The sequence below is a fragment of the Lissotriton helveticus genome, chromosome 4_1, assembly GCF_964261635.1.
Source record: "Lissotriton helveticus chromosome 4_1, aLisHel1.1, whole genome shotgun sequence".
Taxonomy (NCBI): domain Eukaryota; kingdom Metazoa; phylum Chordata; class Amphibia; order Caudata; family Salamandridae; genus Lissotriton; species Lissotriton helveticus.
Window position 1 is genome coordinate 579,585,785 of NC_136063.1, and position 22,911 is coordinate 579,608,695.

The following is a 22,911-nucleotide window of genomic DNA, read 5'->3' on the forward strand; positions in this document are numbered from 1 at the left end:
CTGTAAAGGATTTTACAATGTTAAAGACAATTTTCTGGTCGGACTCTGCTTGGTTGATAAGGTTGGAGTAGTATTCTCTCTATCCTATCCTAATTTGTTGGTGGTATTTTTTAAGGGCTGCTTTAAAGGTGGTGAGCTCTTCTTGTTTATCGTTTTTCTCCATGTGCGTTCGTGTTTTTTTGCACTGGTCTTGTAGCTCTTTAAGTTTAGGGGTGAACCATGGGACAGCGGTTTTGTTAGGGAGTGCTTTATTGTGTGAGGCGAGAGGCGCCAGGGTATCAGCTTCTGAGGTCATCCAGTCATTAAACATGTCAGAGTCTATTGACGGGTCCCCTGCCAGTATAGGTTTATCTGATTCTGCTGTTACATACAGGTTAGGGTTAGTTAGCATTTTTCCCCAATTTCGCCTAGTTTTAGGATCAGATGGACTGGAGTTTTTCCTGGGATGTTTAATGGGGCAGTCAATCCTGAACAGGATCAGCATGTGATCTGACCACGTTATAGTGATCTGTGGGTCCACTTTAAGAGTGGTAGAGTTGGTGCAGAGTCCATCCAGTGTGTGACCTGCACAGTGTGTGGGCCCTTCAATCTGTTGTTTCAGTCCCAGGGTGTTTATGATCTCTCCGAAGTTCTTTGCACTTGGGGTATCACCTCCTAAGTGGAGGTTAAAATCGCCTAGAATGGTGAAATTGGAGTAACTAACCATCAGTAAGCTCATTTGCTTTCCCCCAAGGAATCTAAGAAATTAAGGCTGGGTCCCGGTGGTCTGTAGATAAGGGCTCTTGCAAAGGACCTTAGGCTATCTAGTTGGAGGCAGAAACCACGACTTTCTTCCTCTTTTAAATCTGATGTAAAAAGTGGAGCATTTCAAAGTGTTCCTGTATATTATTGCTAGGCCCCCTCCTCTTTGCTTAGCTCTATCTTGTCTCGATATAGTATATCCTGGGGGGAGGGCTTGTACCACGCTATACAAAACTTTATAAATAAATACATAAATAAGGGTGATGATGTGTAGCGAGTTTTTGGCTAGAGATCTGGCATTGAGTAGGCCACTTCTCAGTTGCTCGGGGTACGCAGAGGTGACCTGTTTGGGGTGTTCATGATTAAGATTGTATTTGCATTTCAGGCAGGTTAATGGGCCCATTACCTTATCAGGGTGTAAATGCGCTAGACACTTGCCCTTGTTAGTATTGCATGGAAGGATTGCCTCTTTGGAATATGAGAGACCTGGTTTGAAACCGGCAGCATTTCTGGCTCTACCCGCGTTCTGGACGCGGGCGAGCGCAGACGGGGTTGCTGCGGGTGTCCGCTGCTCGTCCTGCTCAGCATGTCCTTTTATTGCTGGCCGGAAGGGCACCTTTGACCTCTGCCCTTACCTCCTGGAAGTCTCCGAGGTAGGGGGAGTGTCTAGGAGCCCCTCTGCGCTAACGGCAAGCCACGGCAGACCGAAGGCCCCAGGTTCCCTGGCAGAGACAGTAGGGGGCATATTTACAATAAGTGGCGCATCCCTGCATATCAGCAGGGATGCGCCACTTATTGTGCGCCATGCCTCCGCCACCATGCATGCGCCGCATTTACAATGCGGTGCACCATGGGGCAAAAACGGCACAGATGCGTGACGCATCTGTGCCGTAAAAGTGACGCATTGCTGGAGTTTCGTCACAAGCGCGAAGCAGCTCCAGCAATGCTCTGGGGGGCCCTATCTTGTTAATGCTGCGTCAATCCTTACGCCTGCTTCAAACAGGCACAGGGTTTTGACGCACCATGGGCCCCAAAGTGACTGAGTGAAATCTTGTAGATTTCACTCAGCCACTTTTAGAAGTCGTTCCTGCGCTGGAACGCCCCTCCCTGCGCAGGAACGCCTCCTTCTGGCGCGGGGCTTTACCACGTGACGCATCTCCCAGATGCGTCACGTTGTAGATACCCCGCACCATATCGCATCTTTTGCGCCGCGGCTGCGTCACAAAAGTCACGCAACGGCAGCGTAAAAGACACGCAAGGAGCTTGTAAATCTGCCCCTATGTGTGCTAAAAACAAATGTATTACTAATCAGTGAATGTCCCCTAATTTGTGAGAGCCCTCAAGAAGTATTTAAAATAATGCGCTCGTACAGTGATTTGAAATAGTGCTAGTAAAATTGCCACGGTTTAAAATGAGATAGAGTACAGGAGTAAAACCGAAGGAACAGGCAGTTAAGCAGCGCAAGGCAGATGATTCCTCCCCTAGTACCACTCAGCCGTTTCAGCACAACCCAACGTCTTTCAGACGCTCTTATTATCAGGATCACCATCACCGAGAATAATCTGAAAGCTGGCATAAGCATCTCAACTTTCAAATTGTGGTCAGGAGAAATCAACATTAAAATAGCAAACATGAGGACTACCTTTTGCAGCAGCAGATACACCCCCTCACTTGCACTCATCATACAGCTTAAGATCTAAAGATCGCCTCTAAAGTGTCCCCATTGAGGGGCCCATCGCACAAGTTACTTACTTGTATAACGATATATCTGTAGGAGACATTAGTTAGTTATGATTCCTTACCTTGAAATATCCCCAGGCGTCAGACTGGATCCGGAATTTTTTTCGTCAGCAGTACCCCAGCGCGCCGGTAGGCGTCTTCGTACGGCTTCACATACGTCGCTGGCGTTGTAGTCGCCAAGATGACGTCGCTGGAGCTACTTAGACGCGCCCACGTGCGCGGACGTCAGTTCTGTACATGACTTTCTGGGCCAGAAACGCAGAGCCATGCCTGATACTGACCACTGGTGCATTGAAACTAGGGCCCTAAAGGGAATGACCTTACCCCTAAAAATCAGTTTGCATAAAGGGAAGTATGGGTGGGCGGTAAGAAATCTATCACTAACTAATGCCTCTAACAGATATATCGCTACACAAATAAGTAACTTGTGCATCCGAAAGAGACACGTTAGTGATAGATTCCTTACCTTAGAATAGATACCCCAGCAATACCAACCCTGGTGGTGGGTCTGCGAACAAAGATCACACCAGAAAGTCACGGAGAACAGGCGGCCAAATAGGCTGTTTTTCCGGACTTTGTGGTGCGCAGTGGCCTCCTGTGACCTGGCAATTAACCCTCTCCTGCACAGCCGCGGGATCATCTCGCGAGCACACCGGCACCCTTACCTGATTAATCCACTCTAAGATGGCCGGATGACGGTCCTCGTACAAGAGGAAGGCCCGGTGGATCTGAGGAAGCTGACACTGGAGCGGGGACAGCTGTGTGATACCAGAATCGTCATGGGAAACCTGAGGCTCACCACAGTTTCACCAGGGGTGAGCCAAACAAATAATTGAACCAATCACGTCCACCCTGTGCCCCCCAGTTGCTCACTTGAGCTGGGCCTTTACTTAAAATCCCCCGCCCGGCTTTCAAACAGCAGCTCCCGGCCACTCACCAGAGGATCTACCCTGAGGTCGCTTCAGGCCTACTGAGTCCCCCCATTTCCTCTCCCTGCTGAAGACTATCGACGAAGCTGGACCAATGATGCCCCATAAAAATGTTACTTGTCCCCGGACATTATTTGGATTTTTCTTGTCCCCGGACATCGAATGGTCAGGAGCGTCTGACGCTGTAGCCGCCGTTCCTACCAGTCATAGCAACACAAGACTTCTGGCATAATTCTCACCCGGCGTTTTAACCTCAAGATGGCACCTGTAAAGAAACTGACCCGCTTTTTGAATGCCTTGCAGCAGATCCATGGGAACTTTTACCGAACTACCTACCCCCTACCCCTCCCCGCTCTACTATTCTCTCCTGCTACTAACCTTTGCCCTCACCTGTCCTTGCCCTAGTCCCCACCCTGTTTACCTGTGAATTTCCCGCGTCATTTGAGAGCTAGCTATTTTGTCTGATGCCCGATGGAGCTACCTGGTTTAGCTATAGGGGAGACAGGTTGGGGATTCCCTCTTTGGACGTCACCTACCCAGTCGGTCTTTAGCCAGACTTCCTTTTGTCTCTCCTGTCGTCTCTTCCCGCTTCCTCCCTCTATTTATATCTCTCCTTCTCAATGTACTGAGACTGATCTATTTTGTCTGATGTCCGATGGAGCTTCCTGGTTTAGCTATAGGGGAGATGGGCCGTGGATTCCTTCCTAGGTCGTCACCTACCCAGTCGGCCTTTAGACAGACTTCTTTTCGTCTCTCCGTATTGTCTCTTCCCTTATCCTCCCTCTCTCACCTGCCCTGCCCCCTCCACTACTTTTCTCTCTCCTTTCTAATTGTATTGCCTAATTTTTGGGGATTTATTGTGTAATTGTAGAACTTTTTCTGTTACATCGTTGATTTTCTGTTATATTGTTGATCCTCATGTAAAGTGCTCTGATACCTCCGGGTCTAGCCAGCGCTATATAAAACTCTTTAAATAAAAATAAAATAAAATAAAATGTGAAAGGCAGTGACCACTTTTGGCAAGAAGGAAGGACGAGTGCGAAACACAACCTTGTCCGGATGGACTGACAGAAAAGGAGGCTTACAAGAAAGAGCCTAGAGCTCACTCACACGCCTAGCGGAGGTTATAGCAACCAGAAAAGCAGTCTTCAAAGTGAACAAACGAAGAGGACAGTTGTGGAGCGGCTCAAAGGGAGTGCACATCAAAATAGCAAGTAATAGATTCAAGTCCCACTGCAGCATCACAAACGGAATAGGAGGGAAAAGGTGAGTAATGCCTTTGAGAAATCTATTAACAGGGGACTTGAAAAAAGAGGGCTGATCAGGAAGCCTGAGAAAGTCCGAGATGGCCGAAAGGTAGCCTTTGATAGTGCCCAGAACAGAGCCCAGACGGGCCAAAGAAAGAAGGAACAAAACTACCTCTGAAAGAGGGACAGAAAGGGGATCCACAGCTGCGACAGAAGATCCTCCCGAAGAGGCAGTCGGATCGGGGGATCTACGCTCATACTGAGTAGCTTGGGATACCAAACTCTTCGAGCCCAGTCCAGTGCCACAAGAATGACTTGGGCCCGGTCGCGCCTTATCTTTTTCAGCACTCTGGCCAGAAGTGGTATAGGTGGAAAGGCGTACAATAGACCGCAGCTCCACTCGCGATGAAAAACGTCACAGAGCGAGTGCCGCCTTGGAAATTCCAAAGCGCAGAACAGCTGACATTGCACGTTCTCTTCGGTGGCGAATAGATCTAACCAAGGCTCTCCCCACTGTCTAAAGAGACTTCGCACCACCTCCAAGTGAAGACGCCACTCGTGTTCCTTCAGGTACCGGCGGCTGAGTTTGTCCGCCCTGGCGTTCAAAGAACCTGCCAGGTGTTGAACTGTCAATGAAATGCCTCGACGTTCCAGCCATGTCCAGATGTGCAGAGCCTCCTGACATAGGGTCCACGACCCCACCCCACCTTGTTGTTGCAATACCACATGGCGGTGGTGTTGTCTGTGAACACCTGCACCACCTTACCCTTGACAGAGGGAAGGAATGCCTAGAATGCAAGAAGGATCGCCCGAAGCTCCAGAAGGTTGATCTGGAGCCTGGACTCCCGACAGAGACCAGAGGCCTCTGATCTCCGCCTCTCCCACGTGACCGCCCCATCCCAGGAGGGACACATTTTTCACTACTGTGTGCTACGGTTGGGGAAGGGAGAGGGATCTGCCGTTGAACCAACGCTAATCCGTGAGCCACCATTGCAATTGTTGTGCAGTGCCCTCCGAGATCTGGACATAGTCAGACAAGTTCCCCTGATTCTGCGCCCACTGGAACTTCAGGTCCCACTGCAGAGCCTGAATAAGCCATCTGGCATGCTTGGTGAGCAGGATGCAGGAGGCCATGAGGCCCAGCAGCCTCAATGTCGCCCTGACCGAGACCCGGGACAAGGGCCGAAAGATCGGAATCATAGCCCGAATGTCCCGGACTCGCTGTTCGGGTGGATAGACCCGAAACTGCGCCGTGTCCAGAACCTCATAAAAAGGAGCTTCTGAGAGGGGATCAGGTGCAACTTCAGCACGTTGATATAGAACCCCAGCAAATACTGGAGGACCGCCGTAGTCTGGAGGTGGAGCCCACCTTCAACAGCCAGTCGTCGAGATAGGTGAAGACTGAAACCGCTGATCTGCGCAGATGAGCTGCGACCACCGCCATCACTTTCGTGAACCCCCGAGGGGTGCTGGTAAGGCCGAAGGGGAGCACGGTAAACTGAAAATGCTCCTGCCCTACCATGAATCGCAGGTAACGCCAGTGGGCCGGCAGGACAGGAATATGAAAATAGGCATCCTGCAGGTCCAACGCTACCAACCTGTCTTGCGGTTCTAGGGCAGACAAAACCTGAGCAAGTGTGAGCATCTTGAACTTCTCCTTCCGGAGGAAGCGATTGACATTCCGAAGGTCTAAGATAGGACGCAGGTCCTTCCCCTTCTTTGTAACCAAAAAGTAGTGGGAATAACAACCACGACCTACTTCTGGCATCGGACTGCGCTTGATGGCGCCCTTGGCCAAGAGGGCCGTAACTTCCTACTGGAGAAGGGTCAAGTGATCCACCAACATGCGGTGGAACTGTGGTGGCATGGCTGGAGGGGTAGTCTCTAAGGGGAGGGGGTAGTCTCTAAGGGGAGGGGGTAGCCCCTCAGACCAGTTGCAGAACCCACCTGCCCGATGTGATGGCGCGCCTGTGGTGGAGGTGATGGCGAATTCTGCCACCCACTGGCATCTGGTGGGCCTGAAACACCGGACTAGGAAGGTTTGGAGGCAGCAGCTGCAGGGGGGGGGTGGACTGACCTGCACACTGGCCCCGTGACCCACCTCGCGGGTCCCACGTCTGCGGGTGCGCTGAGACTGTTGCTGCGCAGGCCTCTGGCTTTGAAACGAACGTGCTTGGGCGCCCCTTCCTTGGCCACGAAAGGAGCGAAAAGCAGAAGCTGAAGGGGCGCGTGTGACCGAAAGGCCTAAGGAATTGGCTGTAGCCCGCGTGTCCTTAAAACGTTCCAACGCGCAGTCTGCTTTATCGCCGAACAGGCGAGTGCCATCAAAGGGCATGTCCATTAACGTGTTCGGGACATCTCCAGAAAAGTCGTCCTCAGCCAGGCGTGACGGTGTAGCGCCACGGTCGTTGAAATCGCCCTGGTCAGCGAGTCAGCAGTGTCAAGACCACAACCGATGGTGAACTTGGCTGCGTCTCTCTCCTCAGCAATAGCTTGGGAAAGAATTGTCCGAGCCTCCACCGGACACTGAGGGAGCACTTGCACAACCGTATCCCACCCAGAATGGGAGTAATGGCCCAAGAGACATGCGGTATTCACAGACCGCAGCCCTGAACTGGCGGAAGAGAAAATATTCCCAACTTGCTCCAGTTTCTTGGATTCCCTGTCCAGAGGTGCGGAAGGGAATGCGCTTGGGGACGCAGAGGCTTGGACAATCAAGCTCTCGGGGTGGTGTGTTGGGAGAGGAAAACGGGGTCACCCGCGGCTGGGCAATGGCGTCGGGCCACGTTCTTGTCCACAGGAGCCCCTGTGTTGGGCCTGGAAAAGGTGCCCAAAAGAACGTCAGAGTGCGTAGTTAAAGGGCAGCAGCGGCTCCGTAGTAGCAGAAGCTAGCCGAAGCACCTCTGTCAGATTAGTCCCGACGGCCACAGTAGGAAGTTCGAGGTGGAGAGCCTTGGCTGCCCTATGCAACACCATAAAATATGATCCACACTCCTCCTGAGCTATGGTAGAAGGAGACAGTGCGCCAGGTTCTGGAGCATAATCCTGGTCACCTGTATCCACCGGATCCTCATCCCAGTCACTCACATTGGGCTGCGAGAGGGTCCTCAGACCCCTCGCAGTCCTCCCCATCCTCATTAGCCTGTGGAACAGGTGGAACATACGGAGGTGGGTGAACAAAGGGAAAGAAATTTCCAAATGGCGTCTGAATCGGTGTCAGTCGGCGACGTCGATGCCGGTGGAGGTCGCACAGGGCCAACCGGCATGGACGTGCATCCAGGCCTGGATCCACAGGGGTCCCTCGGAGTCGTTGATGACATCGGAGCTGGCAACGTCGAAGGAAGAAGACCCCCAGCCGGGCCCGAAGGTGCACCGGCAGGGCCAGACGGTCCAAAGACATGTGCCATGGCTGACAGGAACTCCTGCAGCTGGGCCAGAGTTGCCGATGGAACTGGAAAGGGCGGGTAGGCTATCGGCAACTGCCTAGGCTCCGAGGGAACCGCAGGGGCAGCGGCAGCTGCACCATTTGCCACGTCGTGCCACCGGCTAGGGGAAGGCGAAGAGCGACTGCGCTTCCTAGACTTATTTTGCTTCGCCTTACCTGACTCCTGGTGCGAAGACTTCGAGTGATGGTGATGGCTCCGCGACCGGTCCTCCTACCTCCCTCTGGACCGGGACCATGAACGGCGCGGAACCGACTCCCGGTCCTCCAGCCACTTTCAGGACTGCTCCCGCAAAGTTTTCGGAGCTGTGGCCCAGCAGTGGGGGCACGACTCGGAGTCGTGATCACGCCCCAGGCAGTAGAGACCCTCACGGTGCGGGTCCGTCACCGACATCATGTGGAGACAGGCCGCGCAGGACTTAAAACCGGCCATCCCTAGGCACATGTAGATTGCTATATTCTTGAAAACAGAGACAAAAAGTCCCCAAAAATACCCAGTTAAAAAATGACTGGGGGTATCGCTCTTCACGGATCTGCGCTTGCTGATGCGGAAAAAGAAAGAACTGACGTCAGCACGCATGGGCGCGTCTAAGTAGCTCCAGCGACGTCATCTCGGCGACTACGACTCCAGCGACGTACGCGGAGTCATATGACGACGCCTACCGACGCGCAGGGGTACTTTCCGAAAAAACTTTCTGGATACAGTCTGACGCCTGGGGATATTCTAAGGTAAGGAATCTATCACTAACGTGTCTCTTTCTGATAGGAATTGCAGTGCAGGCCCGACGAGGAGCGCTCTGTGAAGCGCAATGGATGGGTGGCGAATGCAGTGCTTGGGGTCTTTAACTGCAACTAGTGGCTTTTTAGCCCTGTGACTGGAAATGAGGAGAATGACAGGAGGCAAGCCATTGTGGCAAAAAGTGCTATTTTAGCATTGTGACTGAAAGTGAAATGACAGGGGCAAGCCGTTAGGTGTAGTGACCGGCTGGTCACTGATCTAGTTGTTTGGTTGCCAGCCACTTTCGAGGGCTGGCTTACACCCCATCCCACGCCCATCCAACACAGGCGTCACAGGACAGGTGACCCTGCCAATAAAAGGGGCCAGGCACAAGTGCCCTGGGCCAGTTCTACCATCTAAGTACAGTGTATGTGTCCGAACTATTATTGCACGGGGGCCTAGGGCCCCACAACATTACATTACGTAAAGGACTTTGTGCTGAGGAAGAAGCACCGTCAGACTGTATGGAGAGCAAGTGACCACGCGCTCGGTGGTACAAGACACTTAACTGCAGGTCTTCTCCATGTGCTGTGGTGCACGAGCTACGGAGTGTTCTGTGAATGTTGCGGACAGCTGCCACGAAGTGCGGTGACATGGAATTTTGCCGCTGCAGCCGATGTGCCACTCTTCTATGCTGCGTCATCCAATTGGCCTGCTTGCATCACTCTGGGCGGCATTTTCATATTAATTGAGTCTGCCTGTCATTGCTAACCTGGAGAACAGGAAAGAATGCCTGACATTGTCTCAACCATAAGTGCCTGACTCTGACTCCGTAGCGCGAGGGTCATTCAACCTCACAGGTCGGTCATGGAAGGCGTTTCCTTGAGGCATAGAAACGTAACTGCGGAGAGGCGGCTCTGCATATCAGGCATGTGGCAGCTGTGGAAAATTTTGTGACAGCATGCTACAGGTCTGGTGACACGCATACATTGTTTTTCTGCTCACATAGTCGGTGACACGTACACTTTTTCTTAGTTTTATTAGCGTGTTGCAGCAGGGAAGTGGGCCCAGTTTTCAGTGATATGCACACCATATATGTGATTTACCTATTTGATGCTCATTTTGCTAGTGGGCTAAATTGCAGGTATGAAATCAGTGCTTGGTGACACACACCCCGTATTTGAAGTGTTTTATTAATGTAAGTTTCTGGCATTCTATCAGTATTCTGTGACTCGCACACCGCACACAAGGAAAAACGACACTATACACATTGAAAGGTCTGGAAGGGAAACTTTTCTTGACAGCCAGCATACTGTGTAAAGTCATCTTTACCCTGGTGAGGCATTTGGTCACTGGTGGAATTGATTCAAAATCTTCAGGGTGTAGAACTAGACAGCTGTTGAATACATTCTTGGTAAATTTGTTCAGGAAAGAGTAAAATAACAGGTGGGGGTAGTATTTAACTGCGAAGATGCAGAATCTCGCTACTCCACCATTTTCTTTTAATATCACCAGGAGAACCAAATTTACAATGCCAAGTGGAAGAAGGTATTTGTACATTACGCAAAGGTATGTGGTGCCACTCTGAATATAGAGAGGAAAACATTGTTACTACTTAAGTGTTTGGGATAAGAGGTATTTGAACATTTTACAGAGCTGAGTGAAGATAAAGGGGAGGATCTGAATGATTTTGAAGTGTGCATTAAAAACTGGACAAGCGTTATTTAGTCATGATCAGCACGATATTAAAGAGATATCAATTTGGGAGAAGAATACAAAATGCACAGGAATCTGTGAAGAACTACATTACACACTTAAGAAAATTAGCGTCTACGTGCAAATTTGAAGGCAATGTAGAGGAGCAGATTAGAAACCAATTCATGCTATGGTGTAACATAGTGAGAGATGAAATATGGCAATGGGGATGCCCAAGTTAGATGAGTTAATTTTCATTGCAAAGAAAATAGAAAATTCGCTAGAGTGCCTGGATATAATTAAAAAAGAAAACCACCACAAGAGTGAGTAGCACTAAATGGTACATAATTGGGCAAAATCCAAAAATGATAGCACTCTGGAAAAAATGTTCACGCGAAAATGCTTCAGGTGCGGGCTGTGGTGCACAATGCCAATGATAGGAGGTGCCCAGCTATAGGGGTGGTGTGCATGTCATGTGGAATCAAAGGCCACTACGTGAACGTGTGCAGATCAAAAAATAAGAGCAAAGGAGTAAAAAAGTTGAGCTTTGACAAGGAAAGTTTTAATGAAAATGAGTATGATGAGTTGCAGGTTGGTGAAATAGTTTTAGAAGTGAGTAAGAAAAGTAAAGGGCGTGGCCCTGAGGACATTGTAGAGGTAATGGTCATGGAGTAAAAATGTTATTTGACTCGGGGGCAAAGATTATGTCAATCCTGAAGGAATTCTTTAATCAGAAATTGTCAGAAAAGATTAAGTTACTCAAACCAGACATTAAGCTCTTTTGCTTATGGGGAACAACCCATTAAGTTGGTAGGTTATTTTGTGGGAGTTTACAAAGAGAGGATCACAGTTGGGGAAATCTGTGTCATTTAGAGGGAACAGTATAATTAGTTGGCAACAACAAGCGGAATTTGAAGTAATGATAGATCCCAATAGCACATCTCCAATTTTGTTGAGGGAAAGAAAGAAACAGAACTCACAGGTAGGGTGTGTGAAGGTGTCCGAAGAATCGAGTATGGTGGAGTTAGAACATGAGTGTGACATGAGTCAAGGGAAAAACAGCAAAAAGCGTTTCAGAGGTATTTTGTGATAGGCTAGGTCGTCTCACTCAGTATACACATCAGATTATTTTGGAAGAAAATGCAGTAGCAAGTAAGGCGAGGGGAGTCCCTCTTATAATGAGGCAATCTATGAAGGATGAGCTGGAGAGATTAAAAAAAGAAGGGATAATTGAAGAAATAGTAGTTGCAGAGTGGGTGTCTCAAGTAGTTTTAGCTAAGAAAGTGCCAGGGAGATTAGATTGTGTGTGGATCTGAGGGGTTTGAATAAAGAGGTTGTGGTGGATGTATTTTCATTGCCCAAAGTAACGGATATGGTTACTAAACTTAATGAGGCAAAAATATTCTCCACCTTAGATCTTTGGGTGGCGTACCACCAGATAGAACTGGCTGATCAGTATAAAGATTTGACGGCATTTATTACACCTTTTGGGGTATTTAGGTTCACTAGGATGCTTTTTGGATTGATTTCAGCTGCCTCAGCTTTTCAAATGGCAATGGAGAGTGTAATGGAAGTGCTGGAAGGTGTAAAGATTTATCAAGACGATGTTCTAGTCTATGGTGGTACTTAGGAAGAACATGAGCAATGCTTAAGGGTGATACTACAAAGATTTAGTAAGAAAGGTCTCACCTTGGAGGAAGGTAAATACAAATTTGGAAGAAAGAAGTTAATCTATCGGACATAGACTAACAGGAGATTATATTTTTCCTAATAAGGAATTGGTGGATACCATAAGGAATTTAGCAAATCCTGAGAGCAAGGAAACCTCAGTTAGGTTCCTAGGTATGGCTGAATATTATTGCAAATTCACACATCAGTTTGCAACAAAAGTATACAAAATGAGAACATTATTGAAAAGAGGTGAAATATGAGTGGTCAATTGAATGTGAAGATGAATTCAAAGATCTCAAGGAGGCATGGTCAACGGCGCCATCCTTATTTAGTTATTACACGCAGGAGAGATCAGTGTTGATCACAGATGCTATTGCTAAAGTGCTAGGAGCGGTCCTAAAACAAGGTGAAGGAAGTGAAGAATGCACTATAATGTTTGTATCCAGAGTTTAAGGGTTTCAGAGAATCGATATTTGGTAATTGTAAAGGGAGGCTTTATGTAGTGTGGGCCATAAAGAAATTAAAATATTTCCTGTGAGGACAGAAAAGAGTTTACGGTCAGAACAGATCATAAGCCTCTACACAAGATTTTTGGGGGAAACCATCTGGTTTGTAAATGGGTTATTTCTCTACAAGATTACAATTTCAAGGTGGAATATATCCATGGGGGAGAAAATAGAGTAGCAGATTGTTTATCAAGGTTGATCAAGTCAGAAACAGAATCAGAGGATCTGGAAATAGATTAAGAGATGAACGATGACTTTAATGTCTGTGAAATCACAGAAGGTATGTTGAGTAAAGATGAGTGGAAAAAACAAAAGAGTAAATGAGGAATTGATGGAGCTCAGTAAAACTCATCAAAAGTGGTTGCGGAGAATGCAAAAGAGCGCATCCTTTATACCAAGGTTACTGGGAGGCGAGGAATGAATTGTCAGTACACAATGGTCTGGTGTGTAGAGGTGCAACATTGATTGCTCTGGTAAGGCTGAGGGGCACGGTGATGGAATTAGCATACCAAGGGCATTTAGGAGTCAGCATAACAAGGTCTGGACACTCAGATGGACCGAATGATCAGGGATTGTCTGGACTGTAAGTATACTGGCAAAGTGTGCAAAACAAGGCAGCAGTCTATGACGTTCCAAGAACCATCTGAGAAGCCATGGAAACAGGTGGTATTAGATCTATTGGGTACGATAAGCAATTAGTTCAGACAATTGTATGTGATGGTATTGATTGACCTGTACTCCAGAAGGCCTGAGATAGGAATTACACAGGGTGTGTTATCTAAGCAAATTGTGAGTTTCCTGGAGGACATTCTTTCAAGGAAGGCATATCAGGGGCCATATTAACAGACAATGGAGAACAATTAGTGTCAAGAAAGATGGAGTATTTTCTTGCAGGTAGAGGCATACTGCACAAGAAATGCAAACTCCATCACCCAAAATCCAATGGGGTGGTAGATTCAGAAGGGTTCTCAAAGAGGCCATTCAATTTGCTAAACAAGAGTCAAGAGATTGGATGGAGGAAATATGGACAAGGGTGGAAATGTATCACCTAACACCAAATACGTTCACAGGAAAAGTTCCTTTTGAGCTTTTCAGAGGGAGAGAACCAAATGTATTGTTGTGTCCTGCTTGGATTCATAATTTTAAAGTAGGGTCTATAGGTTATTTCAAATTAAGGAAAATTATGATGGGTGAAATCCTGTAAGACATACGGTTGTTGCAGTAGGCGATTAGGTCAGAGTAAAAACCCTAACCAGTTTGGTGAAATCCTCCAAGTATGGTAATCCACATAAAGCAATTAACGTTTTTAAAAATGCTGTCAAACTGGATGATAATCGGATATGGAATTTCAGTAGGTTCATGGTAGTCCAAAGAAAAGTGCATGATCATCAAAAAGGAAAGGAGTGTATGGAGGGGGCAGGGAGGGAGGAAGGAAAGGTTGGTGGAAGAATGTAGCAGAAGAGTAAATCAAGCACGTTACTTTAATGGTTACGTGATGTAGGTCAGTAGTTGTTAATATTCTGCCTGTAACTATGTTGGCAATGTATAATTAGTATTTCAAAGTTTGTAAGGTAATTAGAACAGAATTCCTCATTTAAAGGTTTTTCTTCTGAAAGGTTTCTCTTGACATCTCGGTTCAATTTTAGTTTTTTCTCTACCTCGTTACTTCCTCATAGCAAGTTCTTTTTGTATAAAGGAGAAAGGTGTGGTATCAAAGGTAACTAATGTAATGTGGAATGTAGGGGCTGAAGAGTGTGAGGATTGAAGTTTCCAGGGAAGGTGGTTGTGGCCCTTTGAGAGTATCTGGAAACAGAAGAGGTTGGTGGGTGGCTGTGGTGTATTTACCTAGAACCTAATTATAGGTACTTTTACTACTTCAAGGTGTTGGAGTTACTTTTTAACACGATCCAAAAATGTTAACGTGGCATTTTGCTTGCCAACCCCACCCTCCTCATAGCTAAATGAATTCTAACGGTAAACTGGAAGGCCAGGGTTCCACTTCTTTTGTAGCCTAGTGTGAAGCCCTCCTTTAGAGGGTAAAAACTCCAAGTACGGCCCTGCATATGGAGGAACCCAGAGGTAAGGCCCTGCGTAGGGAGGAATCCAGAGGCCTGCACAGATACCACATAGTGGAGGGGTTTGAACACAATTCTATAGAGTCTGAAAACTTTCTTTGCAGACGATGCACTTCCCCTGTAGAATAACAATTGTCTCAGTTGCATCTGCTGGGCTTTAGCCCACCTCGCAGTTTGGTTCAAGGATAGGAAGATTGCTGGGTTACCACTATTAGTACTGCTGCCCTACCAGTTGCACAATCTCCTGCTAAAACTGTTCCACCCTTCAAGCCACTGCTTTTACAGCCTATCTGATTAAGATTGACAAGAAGCTCTCTCCCTTCATTATGCATTGCCTGAACTAACAAGTAGTGGGTTCGAAACCCCTGCTTGAAGAAGCACTAGATCTCCGGTACTAGGCGCTGACAGAGATTGCTTTGTCAGCAGCTCATCCAGAGGGGAGGGAGTACACAACTATCTTTTGACAGGCTTTCCTTCACAAACCACGATTGGCAGACACATTTGGATGTGACGACGATGATTATTCAAGAACAGTCCACCCCAGATTGTATTTATACTTTTGAATGCACTAACTGAGGGCCAGGAAATGGCTTTTGCAAGACCTAGCGAGAATTGAAATACTCAGCTTGTGGTGGTGTAAAGCTATCAGTACTTCCAATGGTTTGGGAACAGAGGTTCTCATGGCAGTGCAGGTCTGTGGCTCGTCATTAATGTCCCTCATGATGGCAAAGTGTTCAGTTGGTGTATGCAGTGAACCTGTACTATAGACAAGTCAAACATTGCTAGCCCTACCTGGGAGATATGAGGGTCATCATCTGGCACCCGCCTCCCTGCATCGACTTATCAGTAGTGGTACAAAAGTAGCTTTACTTGTCAAGAGTATGGCGACAGAGATGCGTACAAGTTTATAGTGCTGACGCCAATTTTACAGGTACATATCTACTGTGGGAGGTGTACATTTTTCTTATTGGGTAACTGCCCTCCTGATGACAAGATGCAATGACACCATTAACTAGTATCTACTGTACAGTGGGACAAGCTTGTGGGTCTTGGGCTTTGAGCAATGTGTGTAGGCAGGTGGCAGTGGCCACACTCACGGCGTACGTGTTCCAAACAGTTCGAATTTAAGTAACCATAGAGGTTACATCACCACAGTTCTTACCAACATGCCGCCTCCCCAGGGCAGGTGTCAAATGAAGGAAATTATTAGCTGCTGCCACCAACGCTAACACAAAGGGCCGCAAGACTGCACATTACTGCTTAAGCGGGTGCACAAACTGCAAAATGTAAGTTTGTCTGAGGTTTGAAAATGTAGGCAATAGAGCAAGACTCTCACTCGAGTATACTGACTGGTGGTCACTGAACAAGACTGTCATTAGCATATTCTCACACATGGTGCAGTGTTGTGTGGATTTATTGCTCTCTGTATTTTGTCATGGTTTATATGTCGCTGCTCCTGGTACTGTTTGTGACACAGACCAGAAGACGGACAGGATGATGATTCGTTTGTGTGCCATGTACAGCTTTGAGTTGTGTCTACTGCAGCTTTCAGAGTTTTTCTTTTGTTGCATTTCCCTTGCAAGAATGTTATGTAAAAAGTGGAAACAATACATCTGTGAGGCTTGGCTCAGACGCAGCCTTTTATATATGGTCGTGGAGTGTGTTGTTTAGACCACTGTAAGTTAGAAGCGGGTTTTCAAGCAGGTCTGCTTCTGTGGTCATATATTGGCCTTCTTAGCTCAATTTACAGATGTGGGTGTATTACCCACAGTACCACTTACTTGCCTGTGATGTTGCCAAGTGGGGAGGGTGTGGGTCATAATCTTCAGGTGTGCTCCCACAGCTGCCATATTGTCTCTGTGGTAAAAAGATGATTTTGTTGTGCATTATCTAATCTGTAAAAAACACAATGCATTTGCCTTTTTTGGACCCGGACTACATGCCCCATGGGGACAATGCTACTTTCTCACAGGGCTGACTGGGCATATATTGCAATACTGACAAATGTTTAGCTTCATTAGCTCATTTTGTGTATGTCTAATCCTTTGTATTCTTTATATCAGACAGTGCCCACACAATCAACACAAGATACTTCTAAATAAAACGCCTTTCTCTTCACGTGGCACAACGGAAAATATTACAGCAGTGTATGACAGAAACATGCTATTCTTAATAAAATATAATTTATTTCATGAACACTTTCAAATCAAAAGAATAAGTTACAAATAATATTATTCACACATTAAATTTGCATTGCCTACATAGGACAGAATAATTGATCAGTGCACAAATGACAAGAAAAAAACTATTACAATCTGATAGGTGGATTTGGTCAATCAATATATAATCATAGTTCACACAACTGCTACTAGTACATTATTGACACTCTGGTGTGTGTTATGCTCAATAAAATTTGACTAGAAAACTGGCGAAAAATATTTTTCACAACTTTGAACGAAGAAAAAGTAAAAAAGGATTGAACACAAACAGGATACAGTGTTGTGGAATTAAACCCCATGTTGTTCAATACGTTAAGTATAGCTCAGTTTTAGCACAATACATTAAAAAGGCAAAAGCAACATTTTAAGTCAACAATATTTTACTTGCTCCACATGAAAAGCATTTCCGGGTCTAAAAATGATTTCTTTTCCACAAACAAATTTAAAATGATTACTACCAAAGTCATTGTTTAGCTTGGATAACAGTTTTCTTGATGCACAAATTATCTACGCCACATCCATCATGTATGAACTAGGTCCGAAATACACAGAGAACACAGAAACCTTTCAAGCCACTATAAGTTATGGGCGCAGCTGGAGGACCTCTGTTACCACCACCACCACATCGATGCTGGATTTCATGTCCTCCTTGTACACGGGAACTCACCTGTACTATCTAACCTTATTTCTGACCAAGTTAAAAGGCTCAAGCACAGCCCAGCAGAACAATGTTCCAGAGGGAAGGTGGAAGGCTCACGATGAATGCCCGGAAGCTGTCACATCCCTCACACAGACCATTAGCATGCATCTGCTGGTTATAGTTATGCATTATTGGCCAGGGACCGGCTGGATACTGGTACTATAAAGAGCCTTTCAGCCGCAGAGTCTGAAGCACAGGAGAAACCTCTTCACTCTGCAGTTCATGGTGAGACATGGGGCCAAAACATGAGAGACTCCTCCTTTCAAACTCTATTTTACCTTCATTACTAAATCTGCTTACTGTGAATGCCACCTTTTTGTCGGCTATTTGCTCATCCAGGTCCCGGGATCCGTGTGTTTAGACTGCAGCTCCAAGTAATGTTGGAGTTTTAACTGGTGCAGAAACCTCACCTGCCTGTGTTTTTCCCACACCCTCATCCCTTCAAGATGGAGAAGAGATTTCAGCGGATGGCCTTAGGAGCTCGAAGTTTGTCTGTGCTAAGGATGATAGAGTGCTGCGTGGACGATTAGCCATCGACAATCTAAACATTCAGGATAGGGTCAATGTAAGTATTTATTACAGGACATTTCAAGGTCTACTGTAATGTACAGCTTGCAGTGAAATGTAAAGCATTCTCCGGAGGGGTTACGAGCACACCCTCGAAGGGGTGAAGTCTAGGTCAATGCTGAAAGACTAGCTGGCAAATGTTAACTTCTTGAACAGCAAAGGTTTGACCAGGGTGGAAATGGCCAAGGAGCTCACCGTGTTCCGACTACTCTTGAGATTTTCAAGCAAATCATTAGTTTTCACATCAAAAACGATGAAGCACATCAAATACTATATTCTTAAAGCCTAAGTTTCAAGACGCCTTAAAAAATGGGCATCAGTAGCAACAAGTGTCTTCTGATGACTCCTTCAGAGTGCAATGGTATCCAGGTAATTCCTACAGGTATGCTTAACACCAAACCATCCCCTCTGTATTTTGAGGCTTTAACTTCGCTTTCTTAGTTATTTCTTAAAGGCAATAAGAACAAAGGGCCAGCATGCACATGACATTTGAGGCACTTCAAGCAGAGACAGACAGTACAAAGGGATAAACATGCCCAGCCAGAGAAATTAATGTAAATGATTCTCTGTTCAGAACGCAATGTAGAGAAGGATTACATAGCCAGACAAACCAGCTCAAGGTGAGTGTTCTGAAACGAAGGGTCCTTCCGAATTGCTCTGGACTTTGAAGCCCATTTTTACTAGCTAGGGGCACCAAAGACATTTTGTACCATTAGACCAAAAAGGGCTCCAATGACATCACTAAAGGATGTTGGCGAGTTCCTCAACAGCAGCAACAGGCATGGTTTAAAAAGATTGTGCAACTGCTGAAAATGAATCATACTTCTTCAAATGTCTCTTGCAGAGGCTAGGTAACAGCCCAGGCATTTTGAAAAAGTGGAACACCTTTGCAAACAGTTTAATTGTAAATAAATCTATTCAGAGATTTGCTTAATTAGAAGTTATCTTAATGGGCATGAAGATCACAATACTGGGACCTCAGTTGGTACATAGCATGTTAGAAGCAGGCAATGAAGACTCAAGTGGATCTGATGGATTCCATCTGGTTCTACATGGGAGCCAGATGAAAAGAACATTGTAGCGTACTCTACTGTGAGTGTCAGGGCATTTGCAAGAAGAATTGCTAGCATGTCCAAGCAAAACTATTCCAACTGAACAGTAGTGAAAGAGCACTGTAGCTTTTCCAGTATTTGACTGGCGTTGGTGAAGCTTCCTCTTGGGCTTGCTCAGTCCTCTTAGATGCCTCTTTTCAAGAATAACAGAAAGATCTGTGTCAACAAAGAAAACATACTTTGTTCTCAAATAAGGCTGCGCTCTTCCTTTCTTCATGAAGCAGTGAAGAGGTCTAACATCTGAAGGATTCAGAAAAGCTAATCTAGTGTCGAGGCTGGAGTGCCCTCACTCATGGTGGACTTCGGAAAATATCCCGGTGACGACCCGAAGAGATCTGGGGCTCTTTCGCTAGCAAGACAGCCCGGCTAAAGGTGTATGATTCAGACCAAAATCTACTTTGGCTGGAAGCATGGTCAAGTAACACTACACATAGTAGCAAAGTTCCAGAGTAGAAGTCTGTGTGTGTTGTATTAACAGAGAGGGTCAGCAGAGCAGCTCCGACAACCTCTGTGGGATGAGCAACAGATTCCTGAGCAAGACTGCACCATGGAGCTATTTAAACTGATCAGTAATTTGAGGGATTAATAATCCGGTGGAAGGTAAAATGTAATGTAAAATGTATGCTAGAAATGCTCCAAATAGAAAAGGGCACTTTCATGGTGACTATGGCAGCTCTTCTCTTTTGAGAGAATTATAAAAACGGATAGCACTTTGTGATGGAAAAATAAACAGCTGATTTAAACTAGTTGACAAGATTAACTAAGTACAGCGTGAACTGGACATGCACCTGCCTCTACACATTCAGACACACCTTGTCCCAGCACTTCACCTATTTACCATTGAATTGTGTATCATAAATAAATGAAAAAATAGTTTGCTTTGTTACTTGATGTTGAACTCTAATTTGCAGGACTACTTGATACAACGTCTTTCCAAATACACGTGTATATATTGAATCCCTAATCCTCATCACTGTATGGAGTTGTGTACAATAAAATGTACATGTACAAAAATATCTGACACTTTAAGCGGCCGAAAATAGCCAAATGAAAGGCAATACTCACAATGACCAAAATCATGTGTCTAAAAACAAGACCGACGTTATTTTTTTTTAGATCAATCTCATACTGCCCTGTCCATATGAAAATAATAAATAGACAAAGTTTGCTATTGTACAGTTTAAAACCATTCACATTTCTGTTTTATTTTACTATACATTTATATTCTTTCCTAATTTGTCACAATAAAAATAACCTGAATACAGTATATACAAATAGCACAATATATACACATCTCTTTATGATAGGAGTCTATATCGTAAAAAAGTGCTGGGGTGATTACATTCCGGTCAGGTGCAAAAGGCACATGTGGTGTCCAGACAATCGTTCAGCCATGCGCAGTAGACAAGCCTTGCCAGGGAAAGGGCAGCGGTGTTTCAGATGAAAGCTTCTCCTGACTCGACTGTCCGGCAATAAACCGCTTCAGAGTATCTGACGTTCCAGGTCTCAGCCAGGGCTCAGTGGCTACCGTGTCAGCAGACAAGGGCCGTGCGTCGTCACTGGGCATGTAGTGTTTAAGAATGTCATCTCCATCTCCCAAGGAAACGTCATCCGCTGCAAAGAGAGTCAACACCAAGTTAAATGGAGTGAAGGAAGTTCAGTATTTAGAGAACTTGCACAGACCTAGTAATAGGGCTTCAACGTGCTGCTTACCAGCCCACGGGTTACCAAACTACTGGGCCATCTCTATCGAACAGCAGATAGGAAACCACATTCGAAGGATGCGATTTTTCCCACAATGGTTGTGTGTAACCAAGGGTGTTATTCCCACAATCCAGAGGAGAGTGCCCAGAGTGGGGGCAAATGCAGCAAGGCAATACTGGCACAAGAAATGTAAATGGCACTGTCTAGAAAAGCTAGTAGACGAGCTAATGGACTGGAGGCATTATGTGCAAGATTCCTACCTGACAACTGTCTCCCGTAGATAAACTACACTGGTTGAACGATGTGTCTCCCCTACTATGTGTCGTGATGATCTGTGCAAATGAGTTTGAATGAAAATTAAATATTAGGATGTTCTTACACCACTAATAATATGTATTTTACATCTGCATATCCTAAAAGCTTGACTTGGGTAATGACCACAGATTGGAAGCACATCAATACAATGAAATATTATCTGCTTGTGCTTCAAGGAGCTTATTCTGTAACTGTTGATGTGTGTAACATGTAATAACAGTAATGGTTTGAAAAATCAATAAATACAAAATTAGAAAAAGAGACTAGGACTCGATTGGCTGATGGCCTGCAAAGACTTATGGGGCTGATTAGAATGGCGGTGAGACCGCCACCTACAGCCCGTTGGTGAAGCGGTCTCACCGCCATCCTAAGCAAGTTTACCGCCCACCACATTAGGATGGCGGGCAGTTTGTTGGAGGTCGGGAAGACCATTCGCCACGTATCCAACAGGCTCCTTGAGCCCACTTATGCTTTGGAGGGAATCATATCCCTACAATGGCGACGGGGCCTGCCATGCACTGCCGTAGGGATTATGATGTACCTTTTCGCCCGCCTTTTCATGGCAGTTAACAGCGCATAAAAAAAAGGCAGGTGATCAGGGACTTTGGGGGCCGGTTGGGGTCCCATTACCCCCTAGCCCTCAGACATGGGCCCTGGTGGGCATCTATGGCGCCCACTACACACCTCTGCACCGTGTTGCAGGCACCGCATACTGCCTGCCACGTAGTGCAGGGATATGTGCAGTGACCCCTTTTGTCTTGCAGCGCGTGCTGCAGCCAGCAGCATCCGCTGCAATACACATGATATGCGCATTGCGACCGCCGTGGTGGCGGTCACATTGTACTGCTTATGTCAGTCCTGTTTCCGTTAGGGTGGCGGGCGGTCCATCCGCCATCCAACTCAGTCCCTATGTATCAAGCACGATTTGAAAATTGAGACTTATTAAAATATTATTAGTTTCAGAAGGAAATAGAACGTCAGGTTTCCTTGCGGTTCACTCATGTCCAGTTCAGGGTTTAACCCCTTCCATGCTCATGACGAGCTGAGCTTGTCATGAGTTGCGCCGCTCGCATGCTCATGACGAGCTCAGCTCGTCATGTAACGTGTTTTTAAAAAAAAAGCCGCACAGCGCGAAAATCGCGGCCGCACGCATGCGGTTAAAAAGACATTGTACAGCTCCCTCCATTCCCTAAGGTCCTCATCTAGTCTATCATCTTTACGGCTCAATTTCATATGGGCTTCTTCCGCCAGCGTCCACTCACGCACATCACCATACTACACATCCGGGGTACAGTGCCTCATCCATGTTATGTTGGCCTTGCACTTCGCCAACAGCAACTGTAAAAGCTTATAGGCTATCTTGCGCTTCCTGGGTTTCTTAATGTGTCCCAGTAGGCAGTGCAGTAGTGACTCCTCCACCTGAAAGCCTGCAACCCTCTCCACAATCCCCACTACCTGGGTCCAGAATTCACTCAGGGGCAGCCCCATGGTAAGTGCAGGAAACCCGCCCCAGTCTCACCGCACTGTGGG

At 46.4% G+C, this 22,911-nt stretch overlaps 1 protein-coding gene across 7 annotated transcripts in view; it reads right to left on the reverse strand.

Moving 5' to 3' along the window:
* Window positions 1-16,928: 16,928 nt before the first annotated feature.
* CSPP1 (centrosome and spindle pole associated protein 1) overlaps window positions 16,929-22,911 on the reverse strand; it is a 1,229,219-nt gene continuing 1,223,236 nt past the window's right edge. For 6 of the 7 annotated variants that reach the window (XM_078687198.1, XM_078687199.1, XM_078687195.1 and 3 more), the window contains one exon: window positions 20,599-20,976. In XM_078687198.1, the coding sequence (XP_078543324.1) occupies window positions 20,750-20,976 (227 nt within the window). In that variant the 3' untranslated portion in view covers window positions 20,599-20,749. Of the gene's footprint in view, window positions 20,977-22,911 lie in introns of all 7 variants that reach the window. The other variant, XM_078687197.1, reaches the window with a different exon arrangement.